This window comes from Hippichthys cyanospilos, chromosome 19 (assembly GCF_059441005.1).
Source record: "Hippichthys cyanospilos isolate Australia breed blue-spotted pipefish chromosome 19, RoL_Hcya_1.0, whole genome shotgun sequence".
NCBI classification, from domain to species: Eukaryota; Metazoa; Chordata; class Actinopteri; order Syngnathiformes; family Syngnathidae; genus Hippichthys; species Hippichthys cyanospilos.
Genome location: NC_142387.1, coordinates 11,268,723 through 11,287,457, shown reverse-complemented (window position 1 = coordinate 11,287,457; position 18,735 = coordinate 11,268,723). Strand labels below are relative to the sequence as shown.

The window sequence follows — 18,735 nt, the reverse complement described above, 5'->3', positions numbered from 1 at the left end:
TACTTATTTATTTTTTTCATCGAACGTTTTTTTGTTTTCCAACGGCCGTTGCTAAATCACATGACAAAATGGTGCCCATATCTGATGACGTCACATGCACACAGCCAATGGGGTGTTGGCCGCGCCCCTTCAAAGCGCATTTCACTTTGAAGTCTGCCCGTTGGTCAACTGAAATTTTGAGGAGTATAAATTGGACACTTTTGCTGCCCGGACTCAGGCTCACTTCTGACTTTGCATCGATGAACAGCCAGCAAGCGAGCATGAATAACCCAACACACGTCAATATGGTAAGTCAAAATTATTATCCAGTTTTTAGATGATATTTATCTGCAAAACTGCATCTTGTTGTTTTTGTTTTGTTTTTTTGCAATAAGTATTACATGATGAATTTTGTAAATCTAAGTAGTGTATTTATGGCCGTACTATGTGTGTTTTAAATGTTTTACGGCACAGTATCTTTCTTCACATCGTGTTTTTCTTAACTTGTCATTTTGAAGAAATCTTACTGTACATCGAGTATTTTTTTTTTCATTTGAGATAAAAAAAAAACCGTCTTTAATCCGTGTTGGAAAATAAATTGTAACGGCTGAACAATCAACAGTAGGTCATTTATAATTTCCGTTCCAACTTTTCTCTCTCTTTAAAACATTAGAATCGAAAAAAACGCGTCTAACGGCTGCGAGTGCGCAAGTACCCGAAGTTGCGAAAGTAACCTGAATGCAGCATAATATTTGCGAGGCTCTTACGTCGCGAAAGAGCGTGCTTTAATCGTTTCATTGACATCCCGGTTAGAACTTACTGGAAAAAATAAACACGCAACAAAAAATAAAAACCCCAAATACACTACATGCTTCGGTTTGGAAAAAAAAATCGCCACAATGCTAATGCTAAAGTCAATGTAAAATAACATTGTAGCGCTAACTAGAAATTAGCAACAAGATTTTCCAATATGCTACGTTTTTAAAAAACGTCTACTCACACATGAAAGTTGTAGGAAACAAATTTGTGGGGGTTCCATAATAATACTTAAAGGCACAAATTTCCCTCAACTGCAAAAAAAAAAAAAAAAAGTTACAATATATTTGAACTTAAACGCAACTTTCTTCTTCTACTCTTGGTGTCTCATTTTAAGCGTGTACTCCATGCGCCGTTCTATACTGCCGATAAGAGGCCAATGTGCGCACAACAGGGGCAACCTGTATTTATTATTGTATCTGTGTATATTCTCGTTTTGCTTTCTTGCTTCTTCAATTTTGATATTATTATTAATATTACCATAGTTGTTCTTGTTCTTATTATTATCCCATGTCTACCTTCATATATCCCCCTAATGTCTACTTTGTCGTTTTTTCAGTTTTGGAAAAGTCTTGAAGACTTCAAGACATCTTTTGATGATAAGAGTGATTGGAGCCCACGTGAGCTTCACCTCGCCCAGCTTCTTTTCTCCACGACCTCGCAGCTTGAGCGAGAACGACAAAAGCGTCAAAAGTGGGAGAAAAAAGCCATGGAGCTTGAGGACCATTTTGCAACCTGGATGGAGATGCTGGGGTTCCAGGAGGTCCTCCCTGACCCCTTGGACTACGCCGCGAGCTTCATGGGACAAAACGGCAACATCACGGTTCGTGCCTCACTTTGTTTTTGTTTTTGTTTTTTCTCCTAGTGGCTTATATTTTCTGAGATTGTCTTTCATAGATTTCAGATTGTGAAATTGTGACCCCTGAAGATTAATTGTCTCTCATTTTGAACAGAAGCCGCCAAAAAACAACGACGCGAACGGCGACGCTGGAACGAAGACCAAGAAAAACAAATGGTGCATTTGGAGAAGAAAAGAGGGGAAAGAAGGCGACAAGAAAGAGAAGAAGAAGCGTTTGGCCGAAGAGAAGAAAGAAAAAAAGCAGCTCAAGAAAGAGCAGGAAGAAAGGAAGAAGAACTTGAAGAAAGAGAAGGAGTGCAAGGAGGAAAAAGAGCATGAGAGCAAAGAAAACGTCAAACAAATGGACAATGGACAGAATGATGAACAAAAAGAAAAACCGCAGGCGAAAAAGAAAAACCTGACGAAAAAGGTGACATTCTGTGAGGTGGTCACGGTCTGTACGTTTAGTAGTATGACCGAAGATCCCTGTGAGTGTATCGCCGTATAAGCTTGTTCATTGTTGTAAATAATAAAATTGTTGTCCATTGATTTGTTGTAAATAATCCCCTCCCCCCAAAATTTTAATTTATTAAATGCCCATGTGCATGTATCCAGCGTTTCACTTTCTTCGTTGTAAATAAACAAACATTATTTTGAACTATTTTTTTATTGTGTTGTTCTTTTATTCATATATATATATATATATATATATATATATATATATATATATATATATATATATATATATATATATATATATATATATATACACACACTCATAAGAAAGACAGTGGCACATGTGCAAAGATAGAAATATAAGATGATTTAATTTTAAAATATGAGCTAAGCAACAACAAAAATAGATAAATAAAACCCTGAAATAATGATCATATTTGGCAGTTACCGTGATGAATGGTAAATTATTCCCAATGCAACAAGTTTAAAAGAAATCTTTTGTTACCCGGCTTAGAAGATTTGTGACATTTATTTTGTAAGCAACGTGGACGGATATGATGCAATAAACATTAAAATACCATGTAACCGTTGTATCAAAAATACTGCCATTTCAATTAAAAAAAAAAATAGCTGCCATTTTAGCGTAAAGGACAGATTAGGGCAAACCCACCTCGAAATTACCATTTACTCAAATTATATTTCATGTAGTTTAACATTTTTGAACTGATATAATAATGTTCTGATCTGTATATTTTCAATACAGTTGTGTCAAGAACGTAGAATGTGGAGATAAAAAACAAAGCAAACCTTCCATTTCAATGACTATACAAGAATTGGAAAATGGGCCCTGATATGCAATAATTATAATACATGTTTAAAAAAAAAGTCACCTTAACATGAGTCAAATACATTTCAACTCTTCAAATCATTAGTACCACTTGGTGCGTAACAAACGCCCAATAACTCAAAGGCGCACCCTGGAGAGTCATTTAAAAATTTGGGTGGACATCGTTTTTCTAAGCACAAGCTTTAGCAATTGTATGTGTCATTGATGTTGTTTATGTTGATGTTATGGCAATATACAAATCACCTTCAAAATTTCTGGAACAGCAAGCTCAATTTCTTTGTTTTTTGTGTTACTGAACACTTTTTCTTTCATAACAAAAGATGAATATGACACGAATGAATTTTTGTCTCATATTCATCTTTTATCTGAAACCTAAACTTGGCTATACTGTACAACGGGGTTGTCCATTTTTTTCAAGGGCCACATACAGAAAGGTCAAATAATGAAAGGGCCTCTTTAAATGACCCACACCAAAATCAATCAAGCTATTGCACATTGTGTATGTATTTGTCAATTCAATAAACTGCTGCAGGAATAGCTTTTGACACGGCAAATAGTGTAGGATTTGACACAATTTTGAGGGATGCTGTAACCCACTAGAAAATCTGATCATCTTTATATTAGAACCCAAACAAAAGCAATCTGTCTCATAACTAACATTTCTCAAGCAGTCACTTGGAAATCATTCATGTGCTATGTTTACAATTTGGATCATAACACCAGGAAGTGGTTTACTTTAAAAAAAAAAAAATCATTATATTATTCACCAGTGTTATGAAGGGAATGGCTACTAGTTCAATTTTAAATTTGCATTTTTTTGAAAGCCCTACAAATATATACAACAAATAAATTAGCAACAAATGCCATTTTTAATACATGCCAAAGGCCACTTAAAAATGGGTGGCGGGCCACAAATGGCCCCAAGGCCATAGTTTGGACACAGTTTATACAACAAAAAAATAGGAACTGATCTTGCTGTTTTAATACTTTTGGTATTTTGTGTGATATATATATATATATATATATATATATATATATATATATATATATATATATATATATATATATATATATATATATATATATATATATTTCAAAATATCTCAAGCCAAACTGATTGAAAAGTATAGTTTCAGACAAGAAATTTCATTTATAAAAGATGAAAAAAAGTGCAATAAAAAATAAAAATAAAAATAGATTTCCAGGTCAGACCCCGCAGTCATGGGTCCTGTCTTGGACTTTGCGTCGGAGGATGAGCGCGGTGGACAGCGAGGCCACGCCCACATGAAAAACAATCTGCCAGGCGTTCCTCAACCCGCTTAGGAAGACGTTGCATAGGACAATGGCGCTTAGCAGGGCGAGGGACTTGGCTGCTTTTAAGCCAGAGTGGAAGACATACAGGTGGCACTGGGGTCACGGAAAAAAATAAAATAAAATAAAATAAAGACGCTGAAGGGACAGCTTTGAAATGGGACATGATCGAAGTACGTTTACCTGAAGTAGGCAGCAGAGGAACGCCATAAGAAACGCCACGACGTTCCACAGGCTGTCGTAGTCATCCTGTGCAAAAAAAAAAAAAAAGAAAAACAAAAATGCTTACATTTTGATTTAAATGTTGTTGGACACCCCTACAATTTAGTTAAATGGCATCATGTTCGAAATATCTTTTTAAATGACCAAAATTGTTTCTTCATTTTGTAAAATTATTTTGATATCCCATTTGGTGTGTTGTTTATATTGCACTATAATTGATAAGATATTTCACCTGTCACAAAAGCAAAAAATATGAGTGTGAAAGTCTTTTCATAACAAACTGATTTTCTTTGTTTTCTCGTCATAAAATGAGAAAAGGAAAGATGGTAGCCTAATCTTTCTTTTGGTTGGGTTTGTGCAGCCATAGATCACAATATAAAATGGCTGCCACAAAATGGGTTGTCTTTTGAATGACAGTCTGGATTAAACGAGCGTACCCCCATGGGTACAACTTGATACCCTCATTTGAGAACCTGTGCTTTAGTCTATTATAAACACCGCGGTCGGGCAGTGGCTAATACCTGGAATGTGTATTCTATAAGGTGCACGCCGCGGATGACGTTCAGCGACGCACACATGATGTTGAGGACCAGCGAAAGGATGCCGGGAGCCGTCACCGGTTCCAGTTTGACATTCTGGCCTGGGAAAACAATAAAATATGTAAATAATCTTAGAACAGCCTTGCATGTGTAGTCGTGGCGGGGAAGCATACTAGAAGCCGCCACTTGCTCCACGTGGCCGTTTGCAGAGCCGTTGGTGAGCTGGAGATCCTCCAAAGTGAGAATCTTTGGCGGGCAGAGCCTCAGGTCCTCCTGGACCTCCGCCAAGGTGATCTGAAGATTCGGGCCCCCCTTGTAGTTGTACTGCTGCTTTAGCTTCTGAATTTTGCAGTCTGTGTGGGACACGGGGAGGATGTGCAGAATTATTATTGATAATTAGGAATGGAATGAGATCTTGCGATATTAGAAGACAATATTTCTCTTCTGTGTACAGCACAAGATTAATCAAATTTTGGGGGCGGGGCCTGTACCTGCCTGTTAATATTCTGCATGGGAATAAAACGGCACCGAACGTGGAGAGAACTTCACAATAAACTAATACCAAATAATATAACAACACAAATGCCATGGTAAGTTTTTTTTTTGTTTTTAATTATTCAATGTCAGAGACATTTTTATTAAATCCGGACCTTCATCAAAAATGTGTCTCTACTAGTAATGGTAGGATTATTCGTTTTAATGAAATTGATTTGAATTGTAAGGAGTAAATAATTATCTTGCACAATTACCGAATTCCACAAATGGATATGGTCTCTCTGCTTTTGACACAACACTTTGATTGTAGCTGGCTGTGAATTCCCAGCGCAGATCTTCCAAGAAGCAGAAGGCCAGCGCAACGGGGATGCTACAGTGGCACACGCTCATGTAGGACACACCTTCTGAAGACACCAAGCTGAGAAGAGGACAGGAACACAAAAACCTAAGTTGTATCAGAATTTTAAGATCGAGAGTTGCTTCTTCCTTACTATATATTGAGCTCTTGGCCCTGGACTGCGGCTCTTTCTGGGAAGAGGGCCAATGCCTTGCTGATAGTCTTGAGCTGCTGCTTTCTCTCCTGCAGCTCCCGGTTGTGCTCAAAGTCGGTGGAGGCGGCCAGAGGAAGTCCATCCCTCACTCGCACCAGGAAGGCAAATAGGATCACAGACATAATCCATGAGTGCTTTTCGATCTGCATCAGGGGAAAAGTAGGAAACCCATAAAAATGTATCATGATAACGGTAAATAAACAAAATGATAAATAATGGGAAATAGATCCATTTTAATCATCATATCCAGATGCAGCTTATTATATTTTCTTTGACATGGTGTAAGTTGATCTTATGTTTTGTTGTAAGAATGACCAGTACAATGTCTTTTAATTTTGTCAATACAATTAAAGAGGCCCGGCGCATCCTGACGCGCCGCAGATTTACAAACAATAGACCAATAATTATATTAATAATATTAATCAAGCAGAATTCTGTAACCATCCCGCACATTTATTTAGTTTAAGACTTCACAATTGGGTGATATAATGTTATTTTGTGTACACGTTGATAGCAATTTAATGAAGGGTCGCTAAGTTGCACCTTACCTCATGATAATAAAGGTTTTAATTGTGCACCTTGCCATCTTACTTTGCTGACTACGCCACCTGTTTAAACTAGCAAAGGCATGACCTGATACATGTGTAATATTACGGTTTTTATAATAACCACAATTAGAAATAGAAACACCGAAAACTTGTTATAAACGCAATTAGGAGCTAACATGCTAAAGAAGAAGCTAGCATAACAAATAGACCTACGCAGTACGGCATCACAAGAGGTACAAAATTGTTGCTCGATTGCGCTTGCGCGGCCGGAAGTGCTGCAGATGTACGTCATTTTGCTAATGAGTTAGCACAAGCTCCTTGCTTCGGTGACTATTGTTGATAAATGAGCTGCAGGTTTGTGAGCTACATTTATGTTTTTTTTCTTATATGTATTTCGAAATGCCGTTGTGTCTTGTGAGGTACGAAAATAGATATTAGGCTTGTTAGCATTGACTAGCTTAGCCGGACCTTTGAACTGCCGATTAGCTTTTCCTCGTATCCCATTTAAATGTTTTTTAAGTCTTGACATATCGTGCTGTAATTCATTCTCGTGTCGTTATTTTTTTATGGTTGACTAAACATTCTATAGTCCAAATTTCGTGGCTATGTGTGTCCTCATTCTCAAATGGGAGGCTCATTACTGTTGTCTATTATTAGAAGGAATGTGCGTAGGGGGTGTGGGGAAACAGGACGTGTTTTAGCTATTAATAAATTGCATTGTTGTTTGTCGCTCGGGCTCGTTATTTTCAGTTCGACGTTTCCCAATCCGAGTCAAAGCATATATTTAAAAGTATAGTCCCAACCATTTGGGCTTTTACAACATTAAAACGACGCTGAAGGCCCAGGTAACGACCAATCACTGCTCCGCTTGCGAATATTACATGACCAACAGGTGAGCCGTGATTAGGCGTGATTTGAATCTTCAGCGCAGCTGATGCTATTCTCAGTCAACAGCAGGTGGAAAATTTTATTTAAAAAGTATTAAATGTATGCGGAAAAAAAAAACGAACCAGTTATAGACAACATATTGACTTTTAAAGCTAAAAATGGCTAAATAAAATGACCACCCATTTATCAAAAGCCCACAATACGATTCAGAATATCACTGTTCACTAAATGGTGAACTCCTCTAATATTTCTTACTTATTGTGAAATCTATCCTGTGAATATTGAACTTCACAGGATTTTGTACTTTGTCACCGATTCTTCAGTGTCCTCTTGTCAAGTTCTCCTGTTGCATTTTAATTAGCAGTCAAACTGCAAAAGGAAATAATCAGTCTGCTATCCTAATGTATTGTTGGCAACAGTTTGTATTTTTTGTCAACATGGAAGAGCATTCCGTTGTTGTCTGTCACTATCAGTTGTCATTACATACAGGGAAACAAATATATGAGTTAAAATAAATAAAAACTCATTTTTGGACCACTTATGTGAAAATCAGTTGTTTCCTGCTGATTGGTTGGGATTTGCTTAGTGTAATTCCAGCCCTCTCGTATCATCATCTTTTCTCCTCCCATTTTTCTCCGCCTTCTCCCTCACTCTCTTGAGTCACATTTTTCAAGCTCTTACCAGTCTACTAACATGAACAAATCTAAATTCATCCAAGCATTTTAAAATATTTTCTGTTCTTTTGCATTTTAGGTCTCTAGGACATTGATCACAATGGGGGTGAAAGATCGCCCTCAGTGTTACTTTGATGTGGAGCTCAATCGGGAGCCAGGTAAGGCTTCGATACATTCAGAGTGAGTTTTGTTTTCATGAATGATCCTCAGTCATTGCCAGCGTTGACCTTTGGTTACAAATTGTTTTATTTATTTTTCCTCCCGACGAGCCAGAAGACTCACAAGAGCCGTTTCATCACTGCTCCCAGCTTGAATTTCTTTTGTCATTTATTGGTATGACTGCACTAACAAGACCAGTTTATTCATCCCGAAAAAATCTCTATATCCCATATCTGGAGAAAAAAAAATCCTGTAAGGGAGGGACTAAACGACCTACAAAAGCATCTTTTGTTTGTGAATTACAGATTGCTCTGTGTGATCATGTTTTGTGTTTTTCCAAGGCCACTTGGTGTCTAACAAAGCATGCAATTCCACAATAAAGTAGTTGTTACATTGAAGCTTTTCAGAAACTGATTTGCACCGACTTGTATTTCTTTTGTTTTACAGTTGGGCGCATTGTCTTTCAACTATTTTCTGACATTTGCCCCAGGACCAGCAAAAACTTTCTCTGTTTGTGCACTGGTGAGTAAATAAGCATTTTTTTCCCCATACAAATATGAAGATATTTGTTACTAAGTTATGAGCCTCATAAGCATAAGAAGAACTCACAAAAGATAGTGATAGTGTCTTTTCAAGTAACCAAAGACTCTTGAACAACCAGCCCTTTGTTTTTTCAAACAAAATACCTTTGAGGTGGGAGGTGTTTGTCATCTCAAATTCATTCTTTCCCCCACATGAAAAGTTCTACTTTTTTTCCTTGCAGGTGAAAAGGGAGCCGGAAAAATAACAGGGAAAAAGCTCTGCTACAAAGGCTCCACGTTTCACCGAGTTGTAAAGAACTTTATGATCCAGGGTGGCGACTTCACTGAAGGTATTGACGCTGTCTCTGCAAAATGTTCTCTGATTTTAGCAAATAGGTTGATGCGGGGGACAAGCTGTTAGCAATGTGTTGTGATAAATGTGTTACAATGCATGTAAAAGTAAGTAATGGATGCAAAATTTAGTCTGAAACTTGTCATCACAGGAAACGGAAGAGGAGGAGAGTCCATCTATGGTGGCTACTTTGAAGGTAATTAATTATCAAATGAGCTAATCCTCCAACATATTTTGTCTTTTAAATGTTTAATTCAAACCAAAGCTAGTTAAGCACGAAAAATTGTTGCATGCAAATGTTATGTCATTTCAATGTGTGTGTTAAGAACTCCCAGATTGAAATCCTGCATTTTATTTTTGGAACATACACTACCGGTCAAAAGCAAGAGGGAATACATAGTGCAGAGTTTTTAGGTGCGTAATGGTTCACCACAACTCACTGTTTGGTGTATGGCCTGTGTTTTGGTCATGCTGTGGTTAGCACTGTGCACCGTAAAGCAGTGGTTCTCAACATTTTTTATTTACGGCTCGGAAAAATGTGATACTCATGATTGTGCATCTATATACAGCCTTACAAAATAATGGCTTTGCAAGGTGTTGTGTTCCAATTTGATTTTAATTTGAAAAGAAAACTATACCATTTCTGTCACATTAAAAATTTAATTTGCTATTACCTGTCGAAAATTATAATCTCATGTACCCCATTTGACAACCATTGTGATGGAGGAAACTCCAGCAAAAGACCGAGATAGCAGATTTTTTTTTAATGAAAAAAAAAACTGAGAGTTGTAAATCTTCCAATGCATTCTTCAATAAACAAAATATGTACACCAAAAGAAAACAATCAAAGCAGCAGCTCAATGACTCATTCTGCAAGCAGCTGCCCATTGGGACTTGTCACGGTCGTCTACTTTTGACCAGTAGTGTACTTAAATTTCCCTGCTGACTTTAATGTCGCCGCCTCTCGTGTCAAGTTTTGTGTATAGTCAATCTTTATGGGCTTTTCTAGACCAAAATCAGCATGGAGAGTAGGCGTTCTCTTTCATGAAACCTCTTGCCTAAAATTCTCCAACATTATTTTTTTATTGTAGAGGGGTCTTTTGCAAAAATGAGAAGGTAAGCCCATGTACACATGCCCACACTGTGCCCTCCTCCACCACCACCTGCCCACAAAATCCATATTTGTACTGTGAGTGGGTCTGACGGGTTGCTTTCCCGTTCCCTCAGTCCGCTCACGTTTCTTTTTGTTTTAGATTGTTATAAGCTGCGGTGCCAACACACACTCCCTGGATTTAGTCACCCAGCATTGGTTCTTTTCATTGTTTTTCTAAAGCCTTTAGAAACACTTTTTTTTTTTTATCCCCCATTGATAATTTCCATTTCTATTAAGCTGTTTATTCATTTTGCAAATAAACAGCAATGTCAATGATGTGAAGCAGCACAAGTTTGAACTACTTTCTTGTGGAAGTGCTCATGGGCAAGGCGCTAACTAGGTTTGACTTTTTAGCATCCTGTTGCGTTTCCTGTCTTCGGATCAATATTTATTCATCACCGTGTTGTTGGGTTCGCTCCTCATACAGCCTCGTCGCCCCTTCCTTCCCCACCCTCTCCTTGTTTTTCTCTGACAGATGAGAATCTCACTCTCAAACACGACCGGGCCTTCCTGCTGTCCATGGCCAATCGCGGGAAAGACACCAATGGTTCACAGTTTTTCATGTGAGCATCGTTCTTTGAGCATAAACCAAAAATCACCATTTGAATTACAGATTGAATAGCACATGGTTATCTTTGCTGCTGAATCAATGCCACTTGTCTTGTCCCTTAACCTCCTTTGGCATCGACAACCCCCAGCTCCGCCCCCCACACACTTCTCTATGTGTAGTTTAGAAATGATAGTAAACATCGATTCAAACCTTTTTTTTTTTTTTTTACCCACAAATGTGTTACATTTCTTCTCTTGCCGTTTTTTTGTGTAAAATTTACAGAAACTCTAGCATCCTGCTCTTCCAAGGTAATGTGTCTCCAAGGCTGTGCTTCTCTCTCTTCTCTCTTTCATGTAGTAGTTTCTATGTACAAGCATTTTGCAGTGTTTACTTGGATGTGAACAGTAGTCACACAATAGCTTGTGGTGATCTATTACAGGAGAACATCCACAGGCAATTTTTTCAAAACATTTGGAATTTGAACCAAATTTCTCTGGGAAATTTATTGAACATGTAATTTGCGTGAAATGGAATTTGTCTGCCTAAATTCACAAATCATATCTCATTGAGCAAAAGGTCTTTGTGTCTTTTCCCATCGTGAAATAACACCGGCCTCTGTCGAATGACCCTTTTTGTTCTCAGTCTTGTTCTCCTTTTTCTCTTTTTATACGGGTCTCATCTCGCTGTCGATTGACACGCCTTGCTTGGCATTCGCACCAGCAGTACAACCAAGATGGCACCTCATCTTGATGGGTATGTTGTTTTTGTTTTTTGTTTCGTTTTTTTTCGACTGGCATTAATTGTCTTCCCTTTCTTATATTCCTCAGAGTCCATGTCGTCTTCGGCCTGGTCATTTCTGGATTTGAGGTGATAAAGAAGATTGAGGGGCTGAAGACCGATTCAGCGAGCCGGCCGTACGCCGATGTCAGGGTGGTGGACTGTGGACAGCTGATTGTCAAGTCCGCTAATGACGGTTAGTCAGATAGTCTGACAAAGGCGAAATTTGAAATATTATGCACACCAAAAAAATAATAACTGTAAACAATTTTGGTTTATTGATTTTAGTTGACAACAAAAATGCCCAAATACCTAAAAAAAATATTAGAAAAAAATGTTTATAACATAACAAATGGATTTCTGCACGCTTGTTTTTTAGTCCTGGAAGGCAAAAAAACTAGAGCGTCTCATTCAGCGGACTCCTCTCTCAACTCCTCCGACTCATCCTCTGAGAGCACCTCTTTCGGAGAGTCTGAAAGTGACCCAGAAAAGTCCAGATATCGCAAGCACAAGCGACACAGAAAGAATAAACGAGCCAAAAAGCGGAGGAGGTTGTCCGTTGGAGAGAATGTTGACCCTGAACCTTCCAAAAAAAGGTGATACCAATGTTTGTTACAGTCACATGAAACAAATCAGTGTTTGCTTGGTCGAAGTTTGTATTGAAAGAAAATTATGTGTTTAAGTTCGCCGAAGCCTGCCGAAGAGATAGGAGAGTCTGCTATGGAAGGTGACAAGGACCATGGCGGGAAGAGGGAAAAGCCCGTTGTGCGGCCCGAGGAGATCCCACCTGTTCCCGAGAACCGTTTCCTGCTGCGGCAAGACGTGCCAGCCCAAGAGAACAAAGTGGAGACGTCAGTTCACGTTTGATTCAATTCTCATTTCCGAAGTCATGTAATTTATACATTTATTCTCCAACGTGTGATTTTTGTTTTTCACTATTCTAGAGTTGAGAAGCAAGAATCCATACTTGAAGTTGAACAAAAACCGGCAGTCTCAAAGTCTGGACGGAAGATCAGAGGCAGAGGGACAATTGTATGTTGATTCATGTGATCATCATAAAAAGTTTCAGTTGATATTATACCCATGTATTTCCCAGTTTTGAAGCTACACACCCTTTTTAACATCTTCAATGAACTGGCTTAATTCCATTATCCCACAAACACTCTAAACAAAAGGCAAACCAATACCAAATTTGTTGTGATGTGTAATCAGGCATGCATAATTAGAGAAAATATGTCCATTGTAGCTGATTGTTTAACTACTGAATATGTGCTTTGCTATTTGGGCCGAGATTTCAACTCATTCAATGCCAGGGATGTATTTTTAGGTTCTTTAATGAGTCCTGTACTTAAGTATTGGTTTAATACTTAAGTATCTGGGATTGAATGTCCGGATTCATTAACGAATGTAAAAATATGTCCCTGGCATTGAATGAGTTTAACAAGGTTTGTGCAGCTGTCCACAAAAAAAAAGGACATTTCATGCTTTTTATTGCTGTGACGAGAGCAGTACATTTATCTTTTCAAATTAAAAGCAAATTAATCATAACATTTATTATGATTCATTGTATCTTCCCTCCAAAGGTTCGGGGGTATTTCACAGATTGTGTATAATTTGGGGGAGGAGTTTCTGCTATGGAGCAATGTATAATTATTGTACCTGATTACTAATTTTAGTTTTGCAACATGTTGTTTAATCTTGTCCACAGAGGTACCACACACCCACCAGGTCTAAATCTCGATCCGCATCAGTGGGCGAGCGTGGAAGCAGTGAAACCCCACCCCATTGGAAAGAGGAGATGATGCGGATTAAAACTTACCAGCCGTCGAGTGTTGAGAGATGGAGCAAAGGAGACCAGTATGATTCCATAATAAGAACATAAGATGTTTTTGTTCATGAGCTGACAAACTTGAAATGGCTGTTCCTTATGCAGATGGGACAACAGAAGTGAGTCAGCATGGTCGAGGTCCTCCGAACGGTCATCAGGCCGGAGCTCAGAGAAGTCCAGCCCGCCACGGCCACCTAGAAAAGAGAAGAAAAGAGTCAAACGTAAAAAGAAGACCAAAAAACGGAAGCATGGGAAGAAGAGGAGCTCCAAAGGGAAACATCAAGAGCATTTTCCCTCAGAGGGGGAAAGGTCGCCTTCTTCAAGAAGGTCTCACTCGAGGTCTCGTTCTTCAAGTCGGCATAACACGAGAGGGCGGTCCTCAAGGTCCCGTTCTTATTCGCGATCACTCATATCTAGTCGATCTAGATCTCGGGCGAGGTCTTACTCGCGATCCAGTTCTTACTCACGATCCAGGAGCCCGTCCCGCTCTAGAAGTCGCTCCCGCACTCGATTTAGGTCCCGGTCTTATTCTCGATCCAGGTCCGGACACAAGTCCAGGTCGTATACGCCAAACAGAAAGAAGAGCTCATCCAGATCTCCAAGAAAGCAGAAATCGAGCAAGTTGAAAGCAGACACTGCCGTCACTGTTCCTGCGAAGGTTTCCGATAGCAAAGGCACACCGGCATCCAAAATGGTTACTGCCTCAGCTCCAGAGAGCATCACTGTGATTCCACTCAGCGATAGCCCACCTCCATCTCGCTGGAAGCCAGGACAGAAGCCCTGGAGGCCGTCCTACATCCCTCCTACTCAGGATAACAAGCCCCAAATGTCTTTGGTTAACATTTCAGTAAACGCCCCGAGTTTAGTTCAGGAGAAATGTGTGCCAGCTGAGTCAGAACAGGACAAGCGCGTCACACCGAGCTCCCCCAGCCGATCCCCTAAAGGCAAGTCCTACAGCCGCTCGAGAAGCCGGAGTGCCAGCAAGTCCAGCTCCAGATGTCGCCACAGCAGTGGCTCAGACTCCGGGCGCAAGAAGAGAAAGAAATCCCTCGATAAAGCTTGGAAAAAATATTACCGCTCTCTGAAGAGGATCAAAAATATTGACAAATACATCTCAGCCGCTACTGCCCGAGATGAGCCGTTTCAGAAGAAAGCGTGTGTCGAGCCAAGTCCCGATAAAGCTATCTCGACCGGGAATAAAGAACAATGTGGATTTCAAGATGAAGACACAAAGAATTACAGTTCAATGCAGGTGGATAGCTTGAACAACAAATCTGGATGGGACAGCGACAGCGATAAAGCGAGCCAAAGCAACAGTGATTTCGCGTCAAAGCATCCAAAATCATCTGGCCACGTAACTGACAAGATGACTTCCGGTCTTACCGGGTGGAATTCCGATAGTGAACCTGAAAACATAACCACTAGGGCATTGCCGCTTTCGGAGAAAGAGGAAGGTGAGGCCAGTTCCGAATCGGAACGCGAAGCCCACAAAATGGCCCCCGACGCTGCGGAAGTTGCAGCTGCTCCAGGCCCGGTCCGGGCGAGTCCGGAAAAGGCTGCCGAGCCGGCGAAGCACAAGAGCAAGAGGAAATCCAAACGAAAGCGTAAACATAAGAGTAGAGGAGAGGGCAAGAGCGGGTCCCATCACGCGAAAGACAAAAGCAAGCGACCCAAAAAGAAACGGCAGAAACTGAAGGAGACGTTTCATTGGCAACCGCCTTTGGAGTTCGGTGAGGAGGAGGATGAAGATGACTCAAAGAGGGAGAAACCGAGCCCTATGCCTGCAGTATTGAAGAACAAAGACCAAAATTCATCCTCTTCCAACAAGAACCCAAATAGAGAGGAAAATCGAGTTGCACTGAGGGTCAGAGACAATAATAACAAAAACACCAAACTATCAGAGCCTCAACAGCCCTCTAACAGGACCAGTAATAACACATCCACTCTCAATGAGCAGAGCACTTTGGATGATGATATGGACATCTGTACTCCCGAACATGACACCGAAAGCGCAGTCGAAGCTGCAGCAGTGTGCTGTAACACTTCTGAAAAAAAGCCCAAAATTACATCCAATGTGCCCGCCAAGTCAAGTAAAGGTGCCCTACCACAGGTGCAACACCAAGAACAATCCTCCGTTACTGTCACAGATTCGGACAAGCCAACCGGCACTGGCATTAATTTCAAATGGAGGCCACTGAAAGGAATGGCTTCGCTCCAGAACCTGAACACAGCACAGCTCATGACCCAAAACCTGCACCTTCATCAGAGCCAGATTTCCAACGCTCAAGGAGTGCGCATGGAGATCAAGAGCACAAACCGGGTTCGGCCTGGATCGCTTTTCGACGAGGTCCGCAAGACCGTGCGGCTCAACCAGAGACCCAGAAACCAAGAGAGCTCGGGCGAGGAAAGCTCACCCTCGGAAGGAGTGGCCAGAGACGACTCCCCGAGGAAGTCGCGCTCGGACACCCGGCACTCTCGCTCGGCTTCCAGTCAGCGGTCCCGCACCAGAGACTGGTCGCGCTCCTACAGCAGGTCCAGGAGCCGGTCACGCAGTTCCAGCTACTCTTCCAGGTTAGAATCGACATGCTTTTTAACTTAAAATATTGATATAGTTCAAGAAGTCAGCAACGGGTAGTGGGATTTTTTTTTTTTTTTTTTACCAAGTATCTCATTTTAGTATTTAGTATTTTTTTTAGCCTTCTTTCTAGCTCTTAAAACGTCAATTCCGGTTGCCCTAGTGGTGGATAGCGAAACCAAACTGCGATGCCTCTAGTCATGCTAGGTTCACAAACACTCAGTATGCGTCATTATTGTACAGCCTAGTTTTTAATCAAACTACAGTTGTTCACTTCCTTGAAGTGATGTATGTATTACAAAACATATTAAAAATGCAAATATGAATTTTAATAGGTCCCACGAAATCTTTGCTCCCTAACAATGCTTTGTCGTGTCTAGCACCAGTTTTCTTTCTTACTTGTGTTCTCTGAAAACATCCGCAAAGTGGACTTGCACCAAGTTACTCATTCGTAAAACAACAGAATAACAAACGTTATGAATGTATTCAGAATGTCAAGCTAGCAAAAATCTGCTAGTTTAATGCTAAATTCTCATCCAAAATGCTATTGACGGGTTATTGGATTGGTTATTTACAAGCACAGACAATCAAAACCTAAAATGTAACCTTTCTGTAGCTTAGTTGGGGACCTTCTCTGCCTCTTTTATTTACGCTGCTTCTGAATAACCGTGTTTCGTGGAGGAAGTTCATAACAGAGATTATTGGCACTCGCAGAGGTCGGAGTAGGAGCAGACGGAGACACGGACGGTCTCGTAGCAGCACATACCGAAGCTACAGAAGCCACAGGTACGTCCTGATTTCATCACTTGTGATTCGTCTTTTTGTTTGTGTGTTTGGTGCATCATCTCAACCTTTCTCTTCCCGTATGTCAGCCGGACGTACAGTAGAAGTCACACCAGAAGTCGCTCCTATAACTACCACAGGAGATCCCGGTACGTTTTATTGCTCTATTTGGTTTATTTATATTAATGGACGACTAATAGTTATGATGTCATCATTAATCATAACATGATAACAGTGTTGCTTTGTGTTGGGCAACGGCGTGCTCTGGTTGGAAGGGTACACTGTCAAATCAAAACTGGCCTTGAAAATAATTTGATGAGTAAATCTTGAATTAATTTTGTGTCGCGACCACTTAAGAGTATTATTTGGTTTCCTTTCCTCAAAGGTCGGCCTCTTCTGACAGCTATTCCAGTCGGAGTCGAAGCGGGAGCCGGAGGCGAAGGCGCCACAGAAGCGATAGCTACCTAAGTTCAGATCGCCGATCCCGGTACGAAGGGCTCAAAGAAGTCTGATACTCGCTCTATACAACTCGGAAAATCTTTTATTTTTTGGGAAAACAAAATAGATATTGAATCATGTTTCAAAATGTATCTTTTTACCAGAAAGCAGGGGCAGGAATGAGGTATTGTCATATTGTGAATATAAACAATTTGTCAGAGTAGCTATTACAATATAATGTTTTAAAGGTGACTTATTCTGGATTTTAGCTCTAGTTACCAACTGTGAGTAACTCGTCAAAATACCCCAATAAATTCAACCCATTTTCATAACTATGACACCAAAATGTACCGCTACTGCTGCGCAGGTCCTACCGCTCGTCCAGTCGCAGTTCATCCAGAGGCCGGAGTCGCAGTCGGAGCAGCCGCTACAGCTGAGACGAGTCTTCAACAAACAACCCGATTCTGTTACAGGCCGGTTAGGAACGGAGGTCATTACGCCATTGTGCACAATGAATGTAATACACCAAGAGGAATGTACTGTACATAAGGTCAGTTAAAAACGGCTCTTTAGATTGTATGGTAATCATACATACTGTTTATGATGTTAATACTTAAGGAAAGTTGTTTATTGTGTTTTTGTTGTCTTTGTTATTAGTGGAATTTGTACTTCCTTGTGTTCAAATTGGTTGGCCATTTTAATTGCCGGGATTACTGTATCACCAGTGTCATAACTGTGCTGAAAGTATGGTTCTTTTGGTTAAGAACAATGCTGATTTCAATAAAAAAAAATATCACGGTTCCTCGTGAGTTCTTAAACTATCCCATGCTGACCTCTAGTGGTTTAAAGTAGGCAATACAAGATCGTGTGATCCATTTTGCAGCCTGGGGCTTCTTTGGTAAGTGTATTTTTATTATTACATTTATAAACGAATATGTTTTGTCATAGTTTGACCTGTTAGCTGACACAACTCACGTGAATTTTACAGTCCAGGGTTGTTGGCATAAGCAAAGATCCACTCCAGAGCATCCTTCAACTGTTTCTAAAATGAACAGGTGATTAATTCTCATTACAGTATCATGAAGTTTGAAGAAAGTAGATACTAAACACAAGATATCTTATGGGACAATGAACCCCATAAGATGTTAGCACATTTGTTGTTTAAAACACACACACACACACACACACACATATAATGGGTGTATATGTGTTGATTCGGATTTTAAATGTAATTTATTGGTTAGTAGGTGATTAATCATTGCACCTCTAAAACCTTCAATAGGAGAAATATAGGATTGTTTGACAGGGGGAGTTGCTTAGTTTTAATAGCGCAGCTGAGCATTAATAAATGCTGAGTTAAAAATAATCCAAGGTGTGTTAAAAATACTCTTTTATTTTTAACCCAGCAGTTTGGGTGGGCTACAATTACAATGTA

The 18,735-nt window shown here is 40.0% G+C and overlaps 3 protein-coding genes across 7 annotated transcripts; 2 read left to right on the top strand and 1 right to left on the bottom strand.

Annotated features, from left to right (window-relative positions):
• The first annotated feature begins 225 nt into the window (after positions 1-225).
• Positions 226-2,195, top strand: LOC148407902 (uncharacterized). Its single transcript, XM_088402585.1, has 3 exons — positions 226-287; positions 1,355-1,618; positions 1,749-2,195. The coding sequence occupies exons 1-3, from the start codon at positions 240-242 to the stop codon at positions 2,139-2,141; spliced, it is 705 nt and encodes a 234-aa protein (XP_088258711.1). The 5' UTR covers positions 226-239; the 3' UTR covers positions 2,142-2,195.
• Positions 2,196-4,008: 1,813 nt separating this feature from the next.
• On the bottom strand, positions 4,009-6,816 carry sec22c (SEC22 homolog C, vesicle trafficking protein). The gene is made up of 7 exons (XM_088401905.1): positions 6,603-6,816; positions 5,995-6,197; positions 5,758-5,921; positions 5,182-5,361; positions 4,991-5,109; positions 4,431-4,496; positions 4,009-4,343 (listed from the first exon to the last, which is right to left on the bottom strand). Exons 2-7 carry the CDS (start codon positions 6,174-6,176, stop codon positions 4,143-4,145), a joined length of 912 nt encoding a protein of 303 aa, XP_088258031.1. The 5' UTR covers positions 6,177-6,197; positions 6,603-6,816; the 3' UTR covers positions 4,009-4,142.
• Positions 6,234-18,101, top strand: nktr (natural killer cell triggering receptor). Of its 5 annotated transcripts, none has more exons than XM_088401900.1 (17): positions 6,234-6,246; positions 8,244-8,322; positions 8,771-8,845; positions 9,087-9,194; positions 9,348-9,392; positions 10,825-10,912; positions 11,623-11,652; positions 11,727-11,872; positions 12,056-12,272; positions 12,360-12,527; positions 12,621-12,708; positions 13,385-13,533; positions 13,610-16,075; positions 16,794-16,865; positions 16,952-17,011; positions 17,248-17,349; positions 17,668-18,101. In XM_088401900.1, the coding sequence occupies exons 1-17, from the start codon at positions 6,238-6,240 to the stop codon at positions 17,735-17,737; spliced, it is 3,972 nt and encodes a 1,323-aa protein (XP_088258026.1). In that variant the 5' UTR covers positions 6,234-6,237; the 3' UTR covers positions 17,738-18,101. The 5 variants fall into 5 exon arrangements, with proteins under 5 accessions (XP_088258026.1, XP_088258027.1, XP_088258028.1 ...); XM_088401901.1 differs by lacking the exon at positions 6,234-6,246 and adding an exon at positions 6,865-6,956; XM_088401902.1 differs by lacking the exons at positions 6,234-6,246; positions 8,244-8,322; positions 8,771-8,845 and adding an exon at positions 10,288-10,312 and having other exon boundaries at positions 9,128-9,194.
• Positions 18,102-18,735: the final 634 nt, after the last annotated feature.

Excerpts from the sequence above, each read along its gene's own strand:
- sec22c (XM_088401905.1), bottom strand. The coding sequence starts at position 6,176 with ATGTCTGTGATCCTATTTGCCTTCCTGGTGCGAGTGAGGGATGGACTT. Across the intron at positions 5,362-5,757 it reads ATATCCATTTGTGGAATTCG|ACTGCAAAATTCAGAAGCTA; the intron begins GTAATTGTGCAA and ends TGTCCCACACAG. Across the intron at positions 4,497-4,990 it reads TTATAGAATACACATTCCAG|GATGACTACGACAGCCTGTG; the intron begins GTATTAGCCACT and ends TTTTTTGCACAG.
- LOC148407902 (XM_088402585.1), top strand. The coding sequence starts at position 240 with ATGAACAGCCAGCAAGCGAGCATGAATAACCCAACACACGTCAATATG. Across the intron at positions 288-1,354 it reads ACCCAACACACGTCAATATG|TTTTGGAAAAGTCTTGAAGA; the intron begins GTAAGTCAAAAT and ends TCGTTTTTTCAG. Across the intron at positions 1,619-1,748 it reads GACAAAACGGCAACATCACG|AAGCCGCCAAAAAACAACGA; the intron begins GTTCGTGCCTCA and ends CATTTTGAACAG.
- nktr (XM_088401900.1), top strand. Across the intron at positions 9,195-9,347 it reads GGGTGGCGACTTCACTGAAG|GAAACGGAAGAGGAGGAGAG; the intron begins GTATTGACGCTG and ends TTGTCATCACAG. Across the intron at positions 16,866-16,951 it reads CGAAGCTACAGAAGCCACAG|CCGGACGTACAGTAGAAGTC; the intron begins GTACGTCCTGAT and ends CCCGTATGTCAG.